We start from the raw sequence: 23,858 nt of genomic DNA, 5'->3' as shown, positions 1-23,858 counted from the left end.
GCATGTCTAGTAATTTTAACTTAAAAATTGGACATTGTGGGTAATACATTGAACTAATTAAGTAGACTTTGGCATATCTATTTCCTATGAGAGATGAAGTAACTCATCCAAGTGAAACAGCACAGAATGTTCTTTCCATAAGTGGTTGACACAAATGAGCTAGGTATGAATGAGCCAGCTCATTCACTAAGATTCAATGCTTATCAAACACTAGTTCTGCATAAATTAGCTGTGAAGTCAGTATGTCCTCCCAACCAGAAAACAGAATACAACTGATAACCAGGGATTTAAAATAAGACAATTTGATTTTTTAAAATGGGTCACAGAAGAGAAAGCTGCTTCCTCCTCTCCAACCCCCAACATGGCAGGAAAATACCATGGGATTTCGCACGTGGAATAAAGTAGAAGAAAATCAAGATAACAAAGGAAAGGCCTACCAGCTCTACAGGGCTAGAAAATTTTGCTGTTTACCCTGGTAGGATTATTAGGATCTCAAATTTGTATTTTGAAAACTTCATTATTTATACATGGTGCATTCTTAAATTTCTTTGTTTTTTCAAAATGTTCATTATGAAAATGTCAGCCTTTTACAGCCATGCTAATAGAAACAAACAAAATGCTTATCTCTATACTTGAAATGGTATTTTAAATCAGGTACAGGAAGGAATGAGAAAAGGAATATAGCTACTGAGGTGGGGCTCTGTATGGGAAGACCAAATCAGAGTGAGAACTCCTCAAGGGTGAGGTGAAGCCACGAGGGAAAGTTGATGACCAACTGTCTCTTCCAGCCACAGAAATCCACTCACACTATTTCTTCTTTATTGAAATCTTAAAACTTAAAAAAAATTACATATGAATAAAGAAAGCAGCTATCTTACAGTCTAAATTAAGGTTTTTCCACTGCAATTTGAACAAAGGAATAGTTAGGTAAAAAAAAATGTAAGCCCTGGACATAGAACTAATTCTGACAAAGTCACCAATAAAATTAGCCAAGATGTCACAGAACCTACGAAATGAAGATTCCCCCCGACTCAAATAAAACAACAACAAAAAAAGCATTTAATTTTCTATAGGAGTTGATGTGATACCCAAAGCTCATGGAAAACCAACTTAACCCACAGTAAATAATAGTATTCTAATGTTTCTCCTCACTAGGTGAACTCAGTTTCAAATTTTTTTCTGACAGGTACTATGATAAAAACATTCACTTATCATATATATGAAGATGTATGTATGCTGAAAATTGGTATTTAACAAAGAAAAATTAAAATTTCTGCCTCAATAAACAGTACTTCATAAAATCTTGGCACCTACAAAAAAGCACAAAAGCTCAAAATAAAACAGAAACAAAAGAATATCTTAATAATTTAGGAAAATGAACATTCATATTTTACAATCTCAAAAACTGGAGGTTGCAAAATATACAAATAAAACATGCTGAGAATGGCTATATCCTATTTGTTACATGTTTACACACCATGAATGATAGGGATACTGTATTTCCCACACAGCCATGTGAAAACAAAAGCCAATCAAATCAACATTATCAGGCGCTACTTTACATGCAAGCTCTATTATCTTACGTGTTAGTTAACCTAAACCCACCTGACTGAAGATGTCCGTTGCGGCATGTCAAGTTAGTACTGTCATTATAGACGTCCGTTTGTGACTTGGAAAATTGCAAAACTGGTTGCAGCTTCTCTATGCAACAGAGGGGTGTAAAAAAGAACAAAATAAACAAAAAGGAAAAAATACATAATGGAAAAAATAAAATGTATTCGTGAAAATGAAAAGTGATTCAAGGTGTTACAAAGTTGTCATATGACACGGGTTTTTGCATTCATATAAAATTATCTTAAAAATATAATTAGTAAAAATGAAGACATTAAGATAGCAACAGAAATGAACACATGAATGACTATGTTCAAAATAAGCCTTATTCAGGTTTGGTAATCTGAGGCAATTTTGTGTCACTGCCATCACCATTTTCTGAATATCTAATATGTCCAAATCATTGTGTAGGGAGAGCATCATGGAGACAGAAAGCGAACATTAAAAAGGCTTTACCAAGGAAGTGGGCTGTGAGTTGGCTATGAACTGAAAAGATAAAAGGAAAGGAGAAATGACCCACAAGGAAACTATAAGGAGTGTCTAGGAAATGCCATATTCAGCTACATTAACATATGTTAGGCAAAAGGTGAAGGCAATAAAGCAGAATGGAATAAGCAGGCTGCAGAACTATGCATATAGTATCCTACCACTTATTTAAATACACATGTGTGTATACTTGTATGTATGAAAATTATCTCTAAAAATGACCCAGAGAAAGTGGTAATACCAGCTGATCCTTGGGAGGGGAAATGAGTGGCTGGGGCACAGTATGGGATGGATGCTTCTCATACTTAAACTTTTGAAATTCCGTGGCATGTGCCTATATTACCTATTTTAAATTAATCAAAGATTTTACAGTACAATATCAACTCTACCCCCACTTCAAATAACAGCAAACCCTCTCAAGATCTGGGTCATTATGTCTAGCACTCAAAACCGAAGAGGGTAGCCTCATTGCCATTTTCCGTCACTGCTCTACTCTCTTTGCCCAGTCAAGTCAATCCATGTGGCTAGTTGATACCCTATTCCACCATTTACACAGTAATACAAACTTGCTTTAGTGTCAGCTTTCTGAGGGTCTCATACATGAAGTGTCTATTCTGTGCCTCATTCATAATAGGGGCCCAATTTGACCATATGCACTTTGTTGAAATACTACAAGTTACCATTACTGATTCTTTTCTCCATTACTAAGAAGTCAATGAACACATGCAAATATGTCACACATACATAGCAACTCTCCTAAGCTTTCATTTCTAAGGTCAGACAAGCAGGCGCCACACTTGGTTTTTGGTACAACGACACATGCCTTTGGGACAGGTTAAATAGCAGCTACCCTTTCTGCACAAAGCACAAAGTACTGCACAGCTTTTGTATCCTAGAACTGGCTGATACAATATACCTTGGAGCCCTTTTTTTGGTTAGTTAACAGGTAGGTCATCTGATTTTCCTCAATGATAATACTCTTCAAATCACCATACTGAGAAAGAAACCATTTGTGTTGGTAAAAGACATAAATTAGAAAAAATTGATTTGTAAATGTCTTCTTTATCAATTAACACTTTCTTCATTGCAATTTAACAAAAAGTTCATGTAAACATTCATCATATAGTAAAAATAAACAGAAATTAAATCTTTAGTCTTGATAACTAATATAACTAATAACTAAGAATAAAAAGCCACAGGACTTGTTTTTGAATGTGTAGCATTTAGACGTTTTATGTGCATGGAAACACACACACATACACTAGCAGGACACAGCTAATGTGAATCTGTTCCAATTCAACTTTTGTTGTTGAAGAAAGTAAACTTAGTTTAATGCTTCCTTTTAGAGTGACTGAAAGTTCTGTTGATTAACCAATGATTTAAAATAAATCACCTTGCTTCTTGATCCCTTCACATGCAATCCCCACACAATCATCTCAGTGATCTACTTGTGAGGGAAATCTTACCACATAACTTTTCTGCTTAAAGCCCTTTAGCAGCTTCCCACTGCCCACAGATTAGCACTCAAGCTCCTTTACATAATGAACAGGGCCCTTCATGATCTGCCTACATTTCTTATGCCTAAGCAATCACAAATTCATGTCTCTACCAGCACCCTGCTTTTCCTTGTCCCTGAATCTATGTCCATGCTCTTACTTCCTCCTGAAACATCTTTTCTACCAAACACTCTTTAATAATTTTTATTTATCTTTTTTAATCCCCACTTTAGGCTTCACTCTTTCCAGGAGGACTTCTCAGACACCTATTTTCTCATCCCTACAAAATATTTGTCTATCTCCAATTGACAGTGATGATATCTATCTATGTCTGCCTCCCCCACTGTATCATGGGAGCCTTAAAGAGAGGAGCATTTTATCCAACCTATCAGTAAATCTGTTTGTTCAACCTTCAAATATAATCATAATCCAATCACTCGTTACTCTAAGTTTCCATCATTTTTCTCCTAGTTTACTGCAAAAGTGGTCCTTCTTGTCCTCCTTGGTTCTATTCTCGGAACATAACATACCCTTGTAACATAACAGCCAGGGTGTTCCTTTTTAAATTTAAGTCAGATGATGTCCTTTAGTAAAGGAATTTCCTAAAAATCCTTATAACTGCTCCCTACTTCACAGGTGGTAAAAGCTCGTATCTTCACAGTGGCCTGTAAGATCCTGCGTGTTGTGATGACCTCCCCCCCATAAATTCTCTGACCTCATCTCTACCATACTTTCCTTGCTGTGGCACACTGGTCTCTTTGCTGCTTTTCAAACATACCAGGTGTGTTTTCCTAAGGTTTTGTACTGGCTCTTACTTCTCTTTGGACCATTCTTCTTCCAGATACCTGCAAGGCTAACTGATGTCAACTTCTCAAAGAGGCATACTCTGACCATTCTATTTAAAACTAAAAATCCAAACCACCTCCCATATACTCCTAATCTTCCTTACTGTGTTTTATGTTTTCTTTTTTCTGTGTATTTATCACCTACTAACATGTGGTGTAACTTTTTTATTCTTTATGTTTACTGACTACTGTCAGTCTTCTCCTTGCTGGAATATAAACTCAATGACAGAGGGATCCTTATCTATATCAAGAAGTGCCTAGAATACAGTAATCACCCAACAAATATTTGCTGAGTTAATAAATAAATTCAGTTTATATCCCTTGGCACTGTACCTGATACAGAGTAAGAACTTAATAATGAAATACTGAATGAAGTTAAATTTTAAAAGAAGAAACAATGACTGCCAAGTATTCCAAGATGCCAATGCCAAAATTATCTTTTTATCTATAATAGGTTTTACAATTAAACTTTGCTCTAAGGTTCACTATTACTAAATTAAAGATATATAATATATATGAACTCTTCCCATCTTTAGCAAAGAGGCTGCATCCTCTCAAACCAGTTTGTACGGGGAACCCCCAGTACCATTCTCCATCTTAATTAGATACCTATCAGGCATCCACCTCTGAAAAGCTCCCATTTCTTAACCAACACACAATACACAAATATGCTCTACTATGCACTTGTGCACACCTCTCTTTTCCTGTCTTTGGTATATAACTCCCAGGCATCCTGAGATCTCAGAAGACAGGAAAATGTAGATGATGCCATCTAGCCCACCCCTCTTTTTTAAAGTACCATTTTTCATGAATGGACACACAGCACTTTTAAGGATAACAGACAGCAAAATCCAAAATATTAATTCTTTTAAAGCCTAGCTTTATGTTATATAGCCTCTTTTTTGTCTTCTCCTCTAATAAACAAGAAATTACAAAGTTGCACTCAAAAAGAAGTCTATAAATTGATGAGATGCTTCCAAAGTTTCATCATATCACAACTTCAAATAAAAGCTAAAAACCAACCCTGAACTATTCAGTTTGAAATGTAACAAAATGTTTCATAATCAAAGTTAATCTGCATCATATTGATACTCTGTATATACACTGAAAGGCACTATACCAATTAGAACAATTAGATAATTATTTTTACTACAATAACTTTTGATATATCTAATTTTATTTGACGCAGTAATAACCTCCATTTAGTAAGTAAGAAGGCAAACTCTGTCAGCCACAGAAGCCAGGGGAACACTGTCTTGTTAGCCATCTGAAAACAGAAAGGGTTTCTTTCTCAACAATGTGGGGCAAAACATTTATAAACACAATGGACCATGTAAGAATGGATGAATGAATGAATGAATAAAATATATATGTGTAAGTATGTACACAAAAGCACAGGTGACGATTACACACTGGTAAGGAGATGAACAAAAATCAGCATTTGTGAGTACTTACTACAAGTTAGATTCTTTCTATAGTTCTATAATATGATAGAACCACCCAAGAAGGATGGGTTTTAGTTCCACTTTGTTTTAGAGGTAGATTTACTTTAAGAATACATTTTTAAAACCTATGCCATCAAATAGATGTCTATTTATAGACATTTTCCAGCTGATGAATGCAGAAAGAATGAGTTATAATGTCACTAGGCACAAGTCATCAACTGCTGCCAACACAAGAACTATTGATGGACAATCACAAAACCACCTATCAGGTAGTCTTATCATTAAAAAATAAAAACCAACTTTCAATCCAGTCAAGGTTATATATCAATTTATAGGAAGAACAGAAGAACATATTAAAAGATACCATGGAGTTGCATTCAACAAAAGTCAAACTGCAGGAAACACTATGTGGCAAATAAATTGCAAGAAAAAGAAAATCAGATAGACTTGTATATTAAAAGAGACACATAATATGGATATTCTTAAGATCCTGATATAAACAATTAAATTATTTTAAAAAATTAAAAATTATTAAGTTATGAGATACTGACTGGACATTATTTATATACTATATATAAATGTGGAAACTGACCATTTTGGGCCATTTTTTTGGTTAATATTAAAAGAATTATTGGTTATCTCTTAGTATGATAATGGTATTTTGATCATTTTATTTTTAAGGTATTCTTATCTTCTAAAGATACAATATGAAATACTTATAAATGAAGTAAAAAGATGTCAAGAAACTGCTTCAAAATAGTAATACGACAGTGGGAGAAAATAAACTGGGGCTGGCAAAATTTTTCTGTAAAAAGCCAGATAGCAAATATTAAAATATTTTTAAAAGCTCTATATTAAAAAGCTTAGAGGGCTGTATGATCTCAGTATCAACTATTTAACTCTGTTACTGTAGCAGGAAAGAAGCCAGATAATTATCTATCTGAATGAGAGGAATGAGAGTATCTGTGTGCCAACTTATAAAAACAGGCAGTGAAATAGGTTTAGCTGTAGTTTGCCAGTCTTAAATCAAGATTGACAATGAGCTGATAATTATTAAAGCTGAGTAATAGATAATTAGTTCGTTACACTCTTCTGTTTTGTAAAGTAAGATAAACTTTCTATAAGCTAAAAAAAAGCCTAGAATACATTTTCAAGATCACTGATTTATTTCCATCTAAAGTGTCACTGAACACAGGTATCAAATAAATCTCATTCCAATTATACAATTCATTAATTGATACCTAATAGTTGTAAACGGTCCTTGGCCATAACCAAATTGGTCATCATTTTAGCTTGAAGGCGTCTAGCTCTTTCACACTGTTCACCTGAAAGAAAAAGCAGAAAAAAAGAATTAAGAATAAAAGAGTGTCTACCTTTCTCTACTAATACTGCTTCAAGATAAATTATCACACCAACTAATCTCATGGGGAGTCAAAGCCGCTATAAAGAAATTAAGAAAATATTATTTTCAAGTAATATCTTTAAAAAATCAGTTACAGTTCCTTATGATGATTTCAGACCTACTGTGGCATTTTATGGATTTCATGTTTTGAGACATAGATTTTCCGCTACATTTAAAAATCTTTGAAATTGGGATATGTTTACAACTAGTGCCAACTTACTAATAATGCTATCAGCCTGACTCCAACCATATATAGTTTGTCACTGTCTGTGCATGCACAAACTTGGTGATAGATATTAATACTTTGGTTGTAGTTACATCTAAATAAGATTAAGACAGCGTATTCAATAAGGTTAACATTCAAATTCTATGTGATAAGAAGAGAATGTGTCATAGTTTAACTGATTGCTTTTTCTCTTAGTGGTACAATCAAAGGCATATTTGATGCAATAAAATACTATTTTTCTTAAAACCAACTCATTTTCTTCTAACTCTTCTTCTATGCAATTGACAAAGAACAGCAAATATATTTTGTACATAATTCATAAAGTCATGCTCATAAACTAATCAAAGTCTCCAAGACCCGACCTCCCATATTTACTTGTTCTATTCTACTCTCTTTTATGCAGGAGATCAATAGCTAGAGAAATACTCCAAATAAAAAGGAGAGAGGAAAAAAACATAGTAAATATTGGCCAAATTGTAATTACTGGAGATTAGCTGACAAAAGTAATAAAATTAACCAGCCAGATAAAACATCCACTGAGTGGACTGACTCATAAGGCTAAGTTTCTTTGTCTATGTACTCGAATTTTTGCTTCTGAATTTATTTTAACTATGATAAGGTGAAGTACTTTACTTATTTAATAGTGGTACCCACATATCACACAACATTCACAGCATAATATTTAAGAATTCAGGCTCTGAAGTCAGACTGCCTAGGTTCAAATCCTGACTCTACCACTTGCTGCCATCGTCTACGAGACTTCAGGGAAGTTACTTACTTCTTCACACTTAAGGTTTTTCATCTGAAAAGGACAACAGTAGTAGCCTCAGAGCATAGAGTTGTGGTGAAAATTAAAAAGAGATGATACATATGAAGCAAATACAATGATGCTTGGGCACACAGTATGTGTGCAAGAGATGTCTATATATTTAAAGATAATTAGACTCTCAATTTTTAATTTGAGATGATAGGAAAGTAGAGATGAGAAATAACTGCTTTGGTTTTAAACAGTCATGTGTGAATCAAGGTAAGATATTACAGCTCATATTCTATCATGCAGTCAAACATTAACCACAGTGCAAAAGAGAGTCTATGGATTAACCACTCCTTCCCTGCCTCGACAATGAGGAAAGGACCAGGTTTCAAAAGCAGGGCTAAAAACAGGGTTAAAAAACATTGCGAACAATGGTTCCAAGGAAGACATAAGTAATATACTGGTTTTTAATCTGACTTCTATAGGTAACCAAGCTTGAGCACATCTGGTTATAACTGCATTTTCAGCATAGGTAATAAAGCATTAACAGTAAATCTATAAATAACATTTAAAAATCTGTTAAATATCTTCATTAAGATAAATGGATCTGAAATCAGGGCAATCATGTGACTATAATCTGGGATGGCTACTAAGCAAATATAAATATAACCTTACCTTGTCCTGTAACTACGACAGCTATTCCTTTTTCTAGTTCTTCAATACCTTTCTTATACCATTCCACAGCTTGCTCCTTTTGTCCTACTTTAAAATAGAAATAATTATTTGTATAAATCACAAGTATACACTAATACACTAAACATTTTCCCAAGTATGCTCTTATTAGGAGATACATGAAAAAGAGGGTTGTGATCAAATAAGCCTGAAAATTGTTACTAAGTGACTTCTTAGTACCTTTACCATCTTAATGTACATATGAGTCTTCCAAAGGGGGATAGAGACTTCAAAGTTTCTCAAAATTTTAGAGCTGTGAGTCCTTTATGTATCATCTTATGATATTGATGCTTATAACCACTGAAATGCTGTATTAGAGAGATAAATTTTATTTAAGAAAAAGTTGTTTTAAATAAATGTGTGTTAAAATATATGAGAAAAATAAACATGATTTCAGTAACAGTGAGAAAAAAACTTTAATTGTATTCAAATCTGATGTAATATGTTCATTGTTGGGTGCCTCCTTTCTAGAGTTAGTTTTTATTTAATAAGTGACTGCATCAGGAGAACTGGTATATGAGACTACAACTGTGGCCATTTAGTAACACATTTCTATTTTCTTTGAAACATAAGACAGGTTATTCTTGATCCAAAGTTAGGCTTTAAAAGGACCTAAAAATTCAGCATAATCAAAATGTGTGGGATAATTCTTTAAAGTGGTAAGGCTTACATGCAAATGTCAATGGTTTTGAAAATTAATTTCTTAGCCCTTAGAATCTGTGAAGCCTCATAAGTGGCAAATACAGTAAAGCAAAACTGGCAGTCACCTATAACAACTGTGATTTTCATTTTTTCCAACTCATGAACCTATTTATTTATTTATCTTTTTTTTCCTTATTCTTTTTTCCTACATTTTTTTTTCTTTTTTTAAAGCCCAGTATTTTATCCTTGTTTTTTTTGTGGGGAGAGGAGGTAATTAGGTTTATTTATTTATTATTATTATTTTTTAAGTGTATTATTATTATTTCAAGGTACTGGGGATTGAACCCAGGATCTTGTGCATTCTACGTACACACTCTACCTCATATATACCCTCACTGCTCATGTCCCTATTTAAATCAAAGAAAGATTTCCATGCTATTCTTAAATATAATTTGAAATTTCAAAATCAATAAAATATGACTCTCTTGAGCATTCTAAGTACACACTCTACCACTGAGATATACCCTCACTGCTCATGTCCCTATTTAAATCAAAGAAAAATTTCCATGTTATTCTTAAATATAATTTGAAATTTCAAAATCAATAAAATATGACTCTCTTGATAACAAAGATGAAGTCTTATTATAATAAACACCACACACAACAACCAAGAAATGCTGTCCCCTTATGAGTACCACCTACCTCTTCCTCCATCCCCAAAATAGATCACTAACAAGATTCAGCCCCTTGGACAGGGTAATTTCTTACTTATTACAGTGCCATTAGTATTTCACACAGGGTCAGATCCACAGTAAGTGCTCAATAAATACTTGATAATGACACATGAAGAAATTATTAAGAATCTGTTGTAAGTCAAACTATTTGAATGCTTATCTTCTAGTTTTTACAAGGAAAATAGCTATTTCCATGTATTTCTGGTTTTTTAATTTAAAAAAAAAGGAGTAAATTGTAGAAAAGAGTAAAGTACTATTTGCTTTCTGAATGGGAGGGATATTGATAGCAATGTCACATTTGCTTAAAAATTTAAAAGAATGAAGTACAATCTAACAGATAAAGCAGAATTTCCTTCTCTGTGCCTCTTCTCATTCCCATGCTCCTTTCTTTGCCAGAAACCACTATCATGGATTGAGTGCATATCTTACAGTACTTGTTTTTCTATTGTTCCTATTTTATTTGCACTGTTTTATTTTAAAAATTTACATTGCTTTTGAGATTTAGATTGCTATACAAAGTAGTTTATTCATTTTGACTTCTGTATAATATCCTAGGTCATCCTATAATTATTCAACTATTTCCTATTAAAAGATACATAGGCTGTTTCCAGTTTTTCAATATTTCAAATAATGTTGCAATAAACATTCTTGTACCTGTCCTCCTATGTACATGTGCCAGTTTCTCTAGAGTATATGCGTAAGAAGTAGAATTGATGAGTCATAATTCACCACATATTCTCCATTTATTAGACAACAACAAAATACTTTTTGAGAGTGCTTGTGCCAATTTCACTCCTGAAAGCAATGTATAGCAGTTCTCATTGGCAACATATGAACAAAATGTTTTAAGGAGTTTTACTATATCACATGGAGGAAAATGAAATGACTGATTACAAATAAATTCACATGCTCAACCATTATTCAATTACCTAACATTCTTTGGTAACAGTTAATTGATATACTGAATTATCTGAATCTCATAAGTCAGTATGTTAGTAGAAAATGCATAGCTATGTCTTATGTAAAAGTACAAGACCACTGGAGAAAAGACAGACATGTAGGTCAATGCAACAGATGAGAAAGTCCAGAAATAGACTCATACATACATCACTGAGTTGACTTTGACAAAAATGACAAGGCAATTCAATGGAGAAAGAATAGTTTTTCCAAAAAGTGATGCTGGAATAACAAATGCCCATACACAAAAAAAACTTCACATGACATACAAAAATTAATTTGAAATACATCACAGACCTAAATATAAAACCTAACAATATAAAATTTATTTAAAAAGTTTAAAAAATTTATAGAAGAAAATATAGACAAAATTCTCTGTGATCCTGGCTTAGGCAGATACATCTTAGAAAATAAAATTCACAAACCTTAAGAGAAAAAAAACTGATAAATCAAACTTCATAAAAATTAAAAGCTCCTGCTTTTCAAAAGACTGATTTGACAATGGAAAGACAAACCACAGCTGGGAGAAAATATACGCCAAACAACATGTATAATAAAGGTCTTGTAACCAGAATATATAGACAACACTTACAATGATTTTTTAAGTCATTAAAAAATACTCTGCAAAAGATCAAAACATACATTTTACCAAAGAAGAGACATAAATAGTAAATAAAACACAAGAGAAGATGCTCAACATCACTACCTCTTAGGGAACTACAAATTAAAACTACAAGATTTTAATCTTGAAATGGAAAAAAATTACAAGACCAAGTATAAATGGACTTCTCATTTGTTTACAGGTATGAATACAAAATGACAGAGCCATTTTGGAAAAAAGTTTGGTAGTTCTTTATGACATTAACATATATTTACCACATGACCCAGCAAACCCTTCTTCTATGTATACCCTAAGAAATAAAAACATCAAAGACTTGTACATGAATGTTTACCAGCTTTATTCATAAGAGCTAAAAACTGGAAACAACCCAGATGTCCATTGTTAAATGAACAGATTAACATCCATCTACTTACATCCATAAGTAGAATACTACTCAGCAATTAAAAACAAATTATGATACATGTAAGAACAGAGATGAATCTCAAAAACATGCTAAGTGAAAAAAGTCAGAAACAAGAGGCCACACACTGTATGATTCCATTTATATGACATTCAGTGAAGATAAAATTATAGGGACAGATCAGATCAGTGATTTCCAGGAGCCAAAGGCCTTAGCGAGGAGACTGACTGTAGAGGCACAGGGGAGTTTTTGGGGTGATAAAATATTCAATATATTGATTGTGGTGATGGTTACAGAGCTGTTTGTTAAAACTCACTGAACTATGGATCCTTAAAAGGGTACGTTTTACTGTATGTAAATTATACATCAATAAATCTGATTTTTTAAAAGTGCAATACTCCAACATTTACATGTGAGAAACATTTGTTGTGACTTGGATTATAATACCAAAACTAAAAATTTTATTACAAGAATAAGATTAGAAGAGAATTAGGAAAATATTTAAAAAAAAAAACATTTGTTTGAAGGGATCGAAGAGTTTTCAAAACAGTGAAAATCACTAAAATTTGGAAGGAGAGACCACTTCACACCCATGAGGATGGCTGTTTTCAAAAATCACCAAAATACGGAAAAGAAAAAAGCCAACAGAGGTAAGCCTACCATTTGGGGCACTTCCCCCCAAACGATTGCCAATTCTGAAAGCAACAGTGACCAAGAAACTAAGCAAAGCTTTCAGCAGACTCATAGAGCTAAGTTGACAAAAGATGAATTCCAGGGCATGCCCAGGAGAATCAGTGGCAAAGATTTCAGGATTTCGGTTGGGACCCTGCATCACTGAAGGGTTAAGAACTAGGTTAGCCTGAACAAGGGCTGAAACGCATACTCAAATAACTTTGATTTCTTAAGGAAGGGAAACTATAGCCCATAACCTCCAATGGTCACCCTTTTGACTAAATTGTGGCAGAAAAATCAAACCTTTCAAAAGTCTTCAATACACAGTAAACCTTCAAGATACTATAACAGTTCTTAGTTTCCCTTACACATTTCCTTCTTACCTATATGGGCCCAAATAACATTCAGACTCTACCAACCAGACTACATCAAGAAAAAGAATGGGATGGCAGAAACTTACAATCAGTGATTGTAGTTGTGGTTAAAATTATTAGCCAATAATGTGAACTACATAACCTAGGACGAACAATGGCCAAAGGGTCAAAGAGAGTAAACTGCCTATTTTTATACATAAAGCTTTACTGGATCACATCTCTTATACGATAGTGTTGAATAACTGTGAAAGAACACTTAAAATATTTACTAAATGGCTCATCAAAAAAATCAAACCAAAGGAAAAATGGGCAGAGGACTTTAATAGGCATTTTTCCAAAGAAGATTTGCAAATGGCCAATAATAAGCACATTAAAAGATGCTCAACATCATCATAAGCCATTAGGGAAATGCAAATCAAAACTATGATGTGACACTACTTCACGTTAATTAGGATGGCCATTATTAAAAAAAAAAAAAAACTTGAAACTAACAAACAGTAGAGAAATTGGAAACCCTTGTGCACTGGTGCTGAGAATGTGAAAATGGTGCAGCTGCTGTGGAAAACAGTTTGGCAGTCCCTCAAAAAATTAAACATAAGAATTATCGTATGATTCAGCAATTCTACTCCTAGGTGGATAGTCAAAAGTATTGAAAGCAGGGACTCAGAGACCTATATACCAATGTTCATAGCAGCATTATTCACAATAGGTGGAAACAATCCAAATGTCCATCAACAGATGAATGGATAAACAAGACGTGGTATATACATAAAATGGAATGTTACTCAGCCTTAAAAAGGAATGAAATCTGTTATGTGCTACAGCATGGCTGATAAACCTTGACATGCTTAGTGAAATGTCAGACACAAAAGGACAGATATTGTATGATTTCACTTATATGAGGTACCCAGAATAGGCAAATTTATAGAGACAGAAAGTAGAACAGAGGTTGTCAGGGACTGGAGGTAGGAGAGAATGGAGAAGGGGAAAATGAGGATTTATTGTTTAATGGGTACAGACTTTCTGTTTGGGATGATGAAAAGCCCTAGAAATGGATGGTGATGATGGTTGCCCAATACCAGGAATGTATTTAATGCCACTGAATTGCACACTTTAAATGATTAAAATGGTAAATTTTGTCATCTATGCTTTACCACAATAAAAAATATTACTAAATGACCCATTACAGGCAGTTTGCTGACCCCTGGTATACAGCAATGAAAATCAACAAATCACTGCCACATGCAACGTCATGGAATAATTTGACAAGTACAATGCTGAGCAAAACAAACTATACACAAAAACAACACATACTGTATCATTTCACTCACAAAGCTCAATGTCAGAGTTGATTCACGGTGTAAGAAGTTAGGATTTGCAGATACTTTGTGAAGTGTGGGGAAAGACAGTACGCAGCAAGCATGGGAAAGGCAGTTTATTTCTTGACCTAGTGGTGATTCAAACTGCTGTGTTCACTTTGATAATTCATTAAGCAATACACTGTGCATTTTATGTGTATTTTGACCAAAGTGTACTTAAAAACTGAAAAAAAATAGAGGAAGATTAAATACACTGAAATGGAAAGAAAGCCCCAATACATTAAGTGAAAAAGGTTACAGATCAGTTTCTATCTAACACGGTTCTTCTTCCTCCAATGAAAATTTATGTTTATGTAACTAGACCAAGTCAGGAAACTTATCAGTAATTATCTCCTTAAGGATAAGATTACAGAAGAGGTTCACTTTCTACATTTGTGCATTATTTTAGTTTGAGTGTGTGTTACTGTACACACAAAAGAAATACTGATGATATCCATCTCTAAATAGAGATAAGGATAGTGGACTAATTTCTGAATTAGCTCCTTCATCTTTTCATTAACATGTTAGTGGTACCCAGATTGCCACAAGAAAGGTCAAAGCAAGAGTAGTTCGGGTAGAGAGAGATGATCCAGTTTGCAGCATATGAGGTAGAAGACAGAGATTTAAGTCCTTGCTCCATCATTTAATAGCTGTATGACTTTAAGAAAGTGAGTAATCTCTCTGAGCTTCAGGCTCCTCACCTAAAAACAAGGTGACATTTCTTTTACCTAACTCTTGAGTTGTGACAAAGATCAAATGAAAACGGGTATGTGAAAATACTTTAAATAATAAAGAGGTATGTAAAAATTACTTTTATCACACTTAGTAAATTGGTTAATTAACATAAATCCTTCTACTCCAGAACTGTATGTACAGTTGTATTTTTGCTTGTAAAGCCCACTGCTTTTACTTACCTATTTAGTCCTTCTTAAGCATCAGTTTACAAATATATCCATTTTCCTACACAATTTTCTGCAACTTGCAAGTGTCACCATTAGCAGAGTAACAGGTATCTTTAAAAAATCTTTTAATGTGTGCTAATCCCCATAAACCGGAGACCCTGAAGTATCGACTAACAGGCCCCTGATTACTCTCTTAGTTCTCTGTTACAGAAAGGACGCTTCCTACTCTGTTTTAACTCAGCAAAAAGGCTATATTTGCTTTCACGTTCAAATGTCAAGATTTACTTGTGAAGTAAAAATTTATTTTTCCCATTTAATTGGGGAGGTTTTGAATCCCATGTAAAGAAATCATTACAGTTTTGGACATTTCCTTTAAACCTGAAGAATTTCAATCCATTTATGTTCTTTAAAAGTCTTTTGTACTTAGTATGAGTGGTGGGTATTTTAATTTTCTTCTGTGCATTTTGTGTATTTTCCAAACTCTCTACCAAGAGCCAGCATTATGTTCAAACGTGAGTACAAAAAATTCATTTTATCTCTTATAATGAAAAGCTAGGATACTAAGTGAGGCTAAGAGGAGACTTCCAACCGTTTTTTCTGAACTAAGGGTCACAATTAGCAAAACTATTTTTATATCACTCTTTAGGTAATTCTTCTTCCCCAAATCTCATTTACACTGCTGCTTTTCCTAAAAAGGGCAATAGAATCTAGGTATCAAGATTTAACAACGTTTTAACGTAACCTCTAGAGGCTGTAATCTTAAAAGAATTGTAAAGTTAATAATAATAGTTCGCATTTTCTGATGACCTACTATGCGTAGGCGCTAAGTATCTTACAAACATTATCTTAGTGTAGAAATAAGTAACTTGTCTAAGATCCTGTGTAGCCAGAATTCAAATATCAATTTAGACAAGAGGCATTGCAATTTAAAAAGGATAAAATTAGACTCTTAAAAGCTGAGAAAAGTAGCCCCTGACATCCAGGAGTTGGCCTAGTACCATCATCTAGGCCTTTGATAGAAGGAACTGACCTGGCATTACAAGTAGGCCTTGCTGTTCTATTGAACATAAACTATTTCACAGAACAGAACATCAACATCAAAAAGGCCACTTCATGATTGTGACAGATCAAGACAAAAACAAGACCACTCCACAATCATGTCTAAACACAGACAAAACATGAACACTGTCCAAGCTATGAATACCAAACATCCTCCTCTTCCAGCTCATGAGTGCTTCTTAACCAATTACAGCTTTATTCTCACTTCATTCTTCCCTCTTTCTGGATCAGATTTAAGACACTCAGGCACAGAATTATCCCTAATTCCTAAGAGCATCCGATCCACAGCAAAATCCTGCTTCCTCAAATCCTCCTCAAAATCACCTAATACAAGCCCAAATCCTACAATAAGTTATGTCTAGCACCCTCTTCCTGAGATACACCATGGTTCCTCATAGTACGTGTTCTCTTGGTTAGAGTAAGTAATAAATTCCACTTGTTCAGCCATAGGTGTGCGTTTCTAGTGATGGTTCACTGAAAGGTATTGACAAAATCCACCTAAGAACAAGAGTTAATTCTTTCCATCTCTATTGTAGCATAAAAATATCTGCAAAAGAGCAGAAAAGATATGTGATTAAGTGTAACTATGTTATACCTACATAGCTGTCAAACATTTAATAGTTCCCCCAAATCATTGATTTTGACATTTTTCTTTCCTCATTTACCAGAGTGAACCATTGATGTGAGTGTGCTCAAAGCTGTTTTATTTTATATGATGTCTAGTGTGAGCAGTTGTTAATAATTCACAAAGCAAGAGAAAAAAAGTCTAGGTCAGCATATTAATACCTTCACCAATATTATATAGATCAAGAGAGAGAAAAACTAGTAGAAAAGGAGAGAATCTATACTTTGCCAGAATTCAAAAATTCAACTACTGTTGGGTGGAGCACAGAGAATAGGATAGTAGAAAAGAGGCAGGAGAGTTAGGGGTGATCCTTCTTCAGTAATTTAATATCCATTTACTGACTATCCCTTAATTGTCATCAGTAAGACTAATAATAATCTTAGGAATCTAGTTAGCAGTTGAGTTTTATAGGGTTTAACTATATTCTATATTAGGAAGAATATAAACTGCAATTTAAGAGAAAACAACTAAAAACAGAACAAGGGACAAAGTTCCTAACAGTGGTTGTCTTTTCTTCTCTTTAGTGCCAATGCCACTAACGTCACTAAATACTGTTGAAGAGAAATGTGAAATGCTTATTGTGTATTTACTAAAAGGTAATATTATTCTTTGTGGAAAGTATAATATTATCTGAATGTCCATCCATCAGAATAATTCTTCCCTTGTTCTAATCATGGAAACATTTACAGCAGAAATTAAACCCAAGAAAATTCTCTGAAATCAATCCTTTCAAAATGGTGTCTAGCAGTTTGTAGGAGTAAAAGAGAGTATATCAAACCTGATACTTCTGACTTCTACTCTCTAGCTTCACCTTCTTAAAATAGATATGGATAAGCAAGTACGTTGTGTGTTTTAAATGCAGTGTGAAGTTGAATTATAAGAAATTATAAAATCATATGCTACTTAATTAAAAAATGTTGTTTTAAATATAAACTGACTATGAATAAATAGAAAAGGATTTTATTCAAACAATTTCTGTTCTTGAAGCCAGATGTTGGTGCCCTTTCATATCCTGAGAAACTGGCTCGCTCTCTCAGACAACACACTAGGCCCTTACTGTCTGTCAAGTCCTACATGCTTGAGGTAAGTGAACCACACCTAGAGAACCTGTACCCCTGTATTACTCAGGAGCTCTCAGGCTTGTCTATCTGTAGGAGCCATGCAATGCAAGTTAGGTCATGTTCTAGTTAATCCAAAGAACCACTATTACACCTCCTCTTCTCCCCCAAGAATTCCAAGGGGTCCTTGGAATTACAAAACAGAGAACATGCTCAATATAAAAAAGTAAATAAAAAATTGTGAGTCTGTTCACCTAAACTCTGTTCCTGGTTCCGCAACTGTGAGCTCACATTTTAAATTCTGGTTTCTCTGTATACACAATGGATATCATAGGTTGTCAGTTTTCCAAAGATGTTCAACAATTAAAGAAAATACCTACAAATCAATTAACCCCCTGGAAAAAAATGAAGGCTATATAATGCATATGACAGTATATACACATTTATTAATCACATAACAAATGTTATCTTAGCATATCTCACCAGAGAGGAAGTAATTTTTTCTCAAGTTAATGTCTAGAATGCAGAGCTGTATAAATTAACTGGTATCCAATAAATGCTTACTTTAATGAACAGACTTCACATAGCCATCTTACATTAGGTGAATAGAATCTGCCGTTATTCCTATTCCAAATAGCTTGGTTTCAGAAAAATTTAGCCCTGTATGAAAATTCAGTGTCAAAGCTGAGTATGTCATAAAAAGAATAAAATTATTTTTTTGTTTGGTAGGGGGAGGTAATCAGGTTTATTTATTTATTAATTAATTTATTTAATGGCAGTACTGGGGATTAAACCGAGGACCTTGTGCATGCTAGGCATGTGCTCTACCACTGAGCTACACCCTTCTCTCCAAAAATAATAAAATTCTAAATAAACACAGTATCCACATAAATGATATTTATACACTACTTTATTAATATAGGATTTAATTTGGCCTTTATTATTTCAAGGCACCAACTATTTCAATTAACATCACTACAGTCTGAAATAGCCCACTTCACCTGATGAAATCAAGCGACTTTCACTACACTTAGAAGCTAGATAATGCCTGATATTACTAGCCCCTTAATGGCTTAGGAGCTAACCACAGAGTTAGGAAACCTTTGAAGACTGCCTATCCAATTCATTTTGATTTGTTCATATGTATTTTGATGCAGTGGGAAAGAGGGTAAACTATATTCTCTTGGAATTACGTTCTGTAACGTCAAAGATGGCTGAAAGACAGACTTCATCTATAAACTCTTGCAACTACTGAATTAAGGCTAAAGTACAAAAATTTTCAATATATTGAAGGAAAAATGTGAGACAAAAGAGAACCATGACAACATAAACTCATTTTACTTCATGTTTAAAGGAAAATGAATATAACTAATTTGTTTCAGTTTGAACTATTTTAGCATCACTTGTAGAACTCAAACTAAAGTGTTATCATTGCCTGTTCTGATATCCACTTTAGAAGCTCATGTATAAATAAAGCAAAGCCTTTGAATAGAAAGATTATCAGTTGAAAGAGAATGAAATATGGGATACATATATTGCTGAATTTATATTTAAATATTTTAAGAGGAATTAAATATAATAGATACAGGCATACATATGATACCCAAAGATAAGTCACCAGCATGAAACCCAATGTTTGAATTCCACTTCCATCACTTACTCCTCACATGGAATTGATTCCTCTTTAAATCTAAGAGCCTAGGGTCTTTTTTTATATCTAAGTCTTCCTTGACTTCTCTTATCTCACCTCCCAACTCCCATCACCCAGTGTTAACAATTAATCTACCCTTAAACATATTCCTTCTATTCTAAGACAACTTTTGACCTAGATTAGTAAACTTCAGAGGACCCTATTGTAATAGAATAGTGCAATAAAACAGTGCTTCTCTAGGAAGGGATGATGGTAAACTTTTCATCCTCTCCAGGAGATCTTGGATGTTCCTTACAGATGGTAAGGAACAAAAAACTTCCCTCCAAAAACCCAAAGTATTTTTTTCTTAAATATGCCTTCTTTCTTGAACTTTCTTACCTCCACTCTGTCCTTATACTCCAAATTCATGAATACCTGCCTCTTTCCTTATGTCCAATTTCTCAGTCCTAGACCTCACGAAGAAAGTAGGTTTCAAGAAAACTGAAATTCTAGAATAGTTTCTGGAATTGGTAGTGGAGAGAGACACTACAAATGCACTGCAGATTGCTCCTACTTTTTTTTTTTTTAAACTAATGGACAATGCAAATGAGCATTTAGAGGGAAAAGAAGATCTCAGCATAATGGAGTTACGGATGAAAGGAGGGATTTTCAAAATGTTGTAAGACTCCTAACTTCATTTATCATCCTGCATAAAATTTTTTTCATTAACAATTAGCACAGGTTTAGAATCACCTGCTTTAATCTTTTGAGCCTCAGTTTGTGCATCTATAAAATGCTGATACAAACAGTAACTTCACCTCATAGGGTAATTGTGAGGATTAAACAGATAACACATGCAAAGCTAAGAGCGCACAGTGCCTGGCACACAGAAAGACTAAAAACGGTAGCTTAAAAGAAATCTGAAGGATGTAGTATCCTTGCTTTCATCCAGAAACATAAATCTTTAAATTTTATAGTAAAATAATATATATATAAATTAATCCTATTCATTCAACATTTCGATTTAGAAACTCATAGGCTACCTTGGAATTCTCATTTAGATGGGATCTAATCAACCAGGGACAAAGTTTGGCGCTAAAATAGAACTTTATCGAAAAATACTTAGAAGTCATTCTATTGATAAAATGACTGTCAAGATACTTTCTGAAATAGTGCAAATTCAGCTGTAATCATATGCAGCTGTTCCTTTCAAAATTAAGTCACCATTTGTTCTTTTTTTCTGACACTACAGTACTCTGTTTTCACTAAAAGCCTATATAACAAGGCACAGCTTCTTCGGTATCAAAACCTTTTGGAAACCTGGCTCAGAGGAAGTCACTCACTGTTTACAGAGCTAGAAAGGATCTGTGTGGTCACTCTAGGACAACTGTCACTGTCACCAGCACGTCCGGGTGTCTCACAGGGACTTGGGTCATGTAGAAGTGCAGGGGAAGGCTAGTGTCTGAAGCAAAGTCAACGACTAGGGTGCCTGAAAGGGGAGAGGTTTTTAAAGGAGAATCGTTGAGGATGAGGGTCTAATCGCGGAAAAGCATTCTCACGGGTTAGATCAATTCCGGGGGTGCACCGCCGGCTCCCGCAAGAAAGGGACGCAGGTGTTGCCCTCCCTCGGCGACCCTACCGCTTTCTTCCCGGCGCCGCCGCCCCCTCCCCCCAGCCCCCCCAGTACCTTTCTCGTCCTCATCGATGCGCAGGGCAACGGAGATACACTCGAAGGCCTGTTTGTGGAAGGCTCGGACGCGCTCGGCCTCCCCGCCCGGCAGTGGCGGCGGGGGCGAGGCCGAGGCTGGCGCCGGCGCGGCCCCGGAGCTCCTCTTGGCGGCCATGAGGGCGCGGGAGAAGCGCTGGCAGAGCCACACGAAGAGGAGCCCCAGGTGGAAGGCGACCAAACGCAGCAGCGCGAAGCCTACGAACAGCGGGTACGAGAAGTAGTACAGGTTCCGCTTATGCGGCGACTGGGGCTGAGGGGCCGGCCTGGGGGCGGGACGGGAGGGGGCCAAGCAAGGGGGCGGAGGCCTGGGAGGCACCGGGCTGCTGGGGCCGCCGGAGCCTTTCTTCTTCCCTCGTCCACCCGGAGAATTCATTCACAGCTCCCACTGCCGCCGCCGCCATAACCCGCCTCCCGCAGACCGACGGCGGCCAAGCGACGGCGGCGGCCACTGGGACGGCGAGGCCACAGATCCCCCGCGCGCCCGGCAGTCCCAGGAGCTCGGCACCTCCGTGCGCCGCTCGCCACCTCCGTGCGCCGCTCGCCGGCCCCGCCCCTTTCTCCTAGCTCGGCCAGGAGCACAACCCCTTCTCCTCCTCCTGCGGTCGGTAGCGCCTGCCCCTCCCTCTCTCCGTCCTCTCAGCCGCCTGATAGCTCCGAGCGGCGACCGCGCGCACGCGTACGCGCACGCCCTCCCGTGTCTTTTTCCGGCGCGTGCGCGCACGCCGCCGTCTTTGTTGCTCTGAGCTCCTAGTGCGCGTGTGTGGCGCCCGCCCGTAGGGCCCTTCCCCGCGGAACTACATTTCCCAGTATGCACTGAGGCCTTCTTCGTCTTCGAGGACCCCTCGCTTCGTAGACTTCGTTGCCCCTGGGAGCTCCTTAGCGGGGAACTTCGGTCACCAACTCACCGAAGGGGCAACAGCGGCTTTGGATCGCTCAGTTCGCAGAGCCATCTCATCGTGTGTCATCGTTTTCTTAATATTTCTTTCAGCATTTTCTGCCAGTGTTCCGTAAAGGGATGATTGGTCAGAGTTTCATCACATAAGTAATGCGTCCCCATTTGGGAATTATTACTTGAGAGGAAAGCAATTGTAGGGACGTGCAAAAACTTAAGGTCACCCAAAGCAAAATGTTAGTTCAATGTGATGAAGTTATCCATTCCAGAGGTTTAATTAAACTAGTGCGTGTTTAGATGTCTAACACGAAGAATTAATTTGTTTGAATAAGGGAATTTGTAGGTTTTGCACAGTAATCATCCCATAGCTTACTGAGGAATCCCGACTAGGCCTTTTTTTTCTCCTTCAACGTCCCTTCCTTTGGGAAACTACCTACTCACCTTTGTTGCCTGTATTCTAATGATGTGCAAGCACGGAACCGTGCCTCCCACATCGCAGAGGTGGAAACACTAGGTTAATCATATTGTCCTACAAACTGTAATCTTGGATGGAGGCACTCCGGGATAGAAGGTAATAATCCAACTAAAGTTAACTATTGGCAAGTTTCTGTGTTATAGTATATGTGTAGATGTGGGAGAACCATTCTTCATTCAGCAAATACCAAGCTGCAACTTCATTCCAGGCACTGCCTGCTACTCTGTCATTATGTAATAGATGTGGAAGCTGAGTCACTAGTCCAAGATCACAGAAAGTGGTGGAGCAGGGATTTGAATGTAACCAGTCTGACTTTGGAGCCACTCTACTATTAGGCCATGTCTTGGCTAAGTTAATAAGTTAGTACTTAAGGGAAAAAAAAAAAAAACTGGCAGCAAACTAAATACCCATTAACAGTTACAGTGAAAACAAAAGTATTATAGCTATACAGATCAACAAGGAGGAAAGTCAAACACTTGACTACAGTGAGGATGACGAGGGCTACTACTAGCTAACATTTATGGAACCCATATTCTAGGCTAAGCAAGTTCATTTTTACTATTTTATTCAATCAACACTATTGAATTCAGCATTATTGTCTCTATTTTTTAAAATAAGGAATTTGAGGCTCTAACAGATTGTTACTTGCCCAACATCACATATTAGTTAATGACACATACTGCTTCAGGGTCTTATTGTAAAATTCTAGGCTTCCAAAGAAAAACATTTTTA

At 35.8% G+C, this 23,858-nt stretch overlaps 1 protein-coding gene across 3 annotated transcripts in view; it reads right to left on the bottom strand.

Annotated features, from left to right (window-relative positions):
* SPAST (spastin) overlaps positions 1–22,424 on the bottom strand; it is a 49,567-nt gene extending 27,143 nt beyond the window's left edge. Inside the window, exons 1-4 of one of the 3 annotated variants that reach the window (XM_045504802.2) lie at positions 21,718–22,424; positions 8,941–9,027; positions 7,125–7,208; positions 1,606–1,701 (exon numbers count right to left, since the gene is read on the bottom strand). In XM_045504802.2, coding sequence (XP_045360758.2) covers positions 1,606–1,701; positions 7,125–7,208; positions 8,941–9,027; positions 21,718–22,132 — 682 coding nt within the window. In that variant the 5' untranslated portion in view covers positions 22,133–22,424. The remainder of the gene's footprint in view (positions 1–1,605; positions 1,702–7,124; positions 7,209–8,940; positions 9,028–21,717) is intronic. The other 2 variants (XM_010967613.3, XM_010967614.3) reach the window with 2 other exon arrangements.
* Between the last annotated feature and the right edge of the window lie 1,434 nt (positions 22,425–23,858).

Source organism: Camelus bactrianus, chromosome 15, assembly GCF_048773025.1.
Source record: "Camelus bactrianus isolate YW-2024 breed Bactrian camel chromosome 15, ASM4877302v1, whole genome shotgun sequence".
Classification (NCBI taxonomy): Eukaryota; Metazoa; Chordata; class Mammalia; order Artiodactyla; family Camelidae; genus Camelus; species Camelus bactrianus.
The sequence above is the reverse complement of the archived record's forward strand: the minus strand, read 5'-3'. Positions and strand labels throughout refer to the sequence as shown.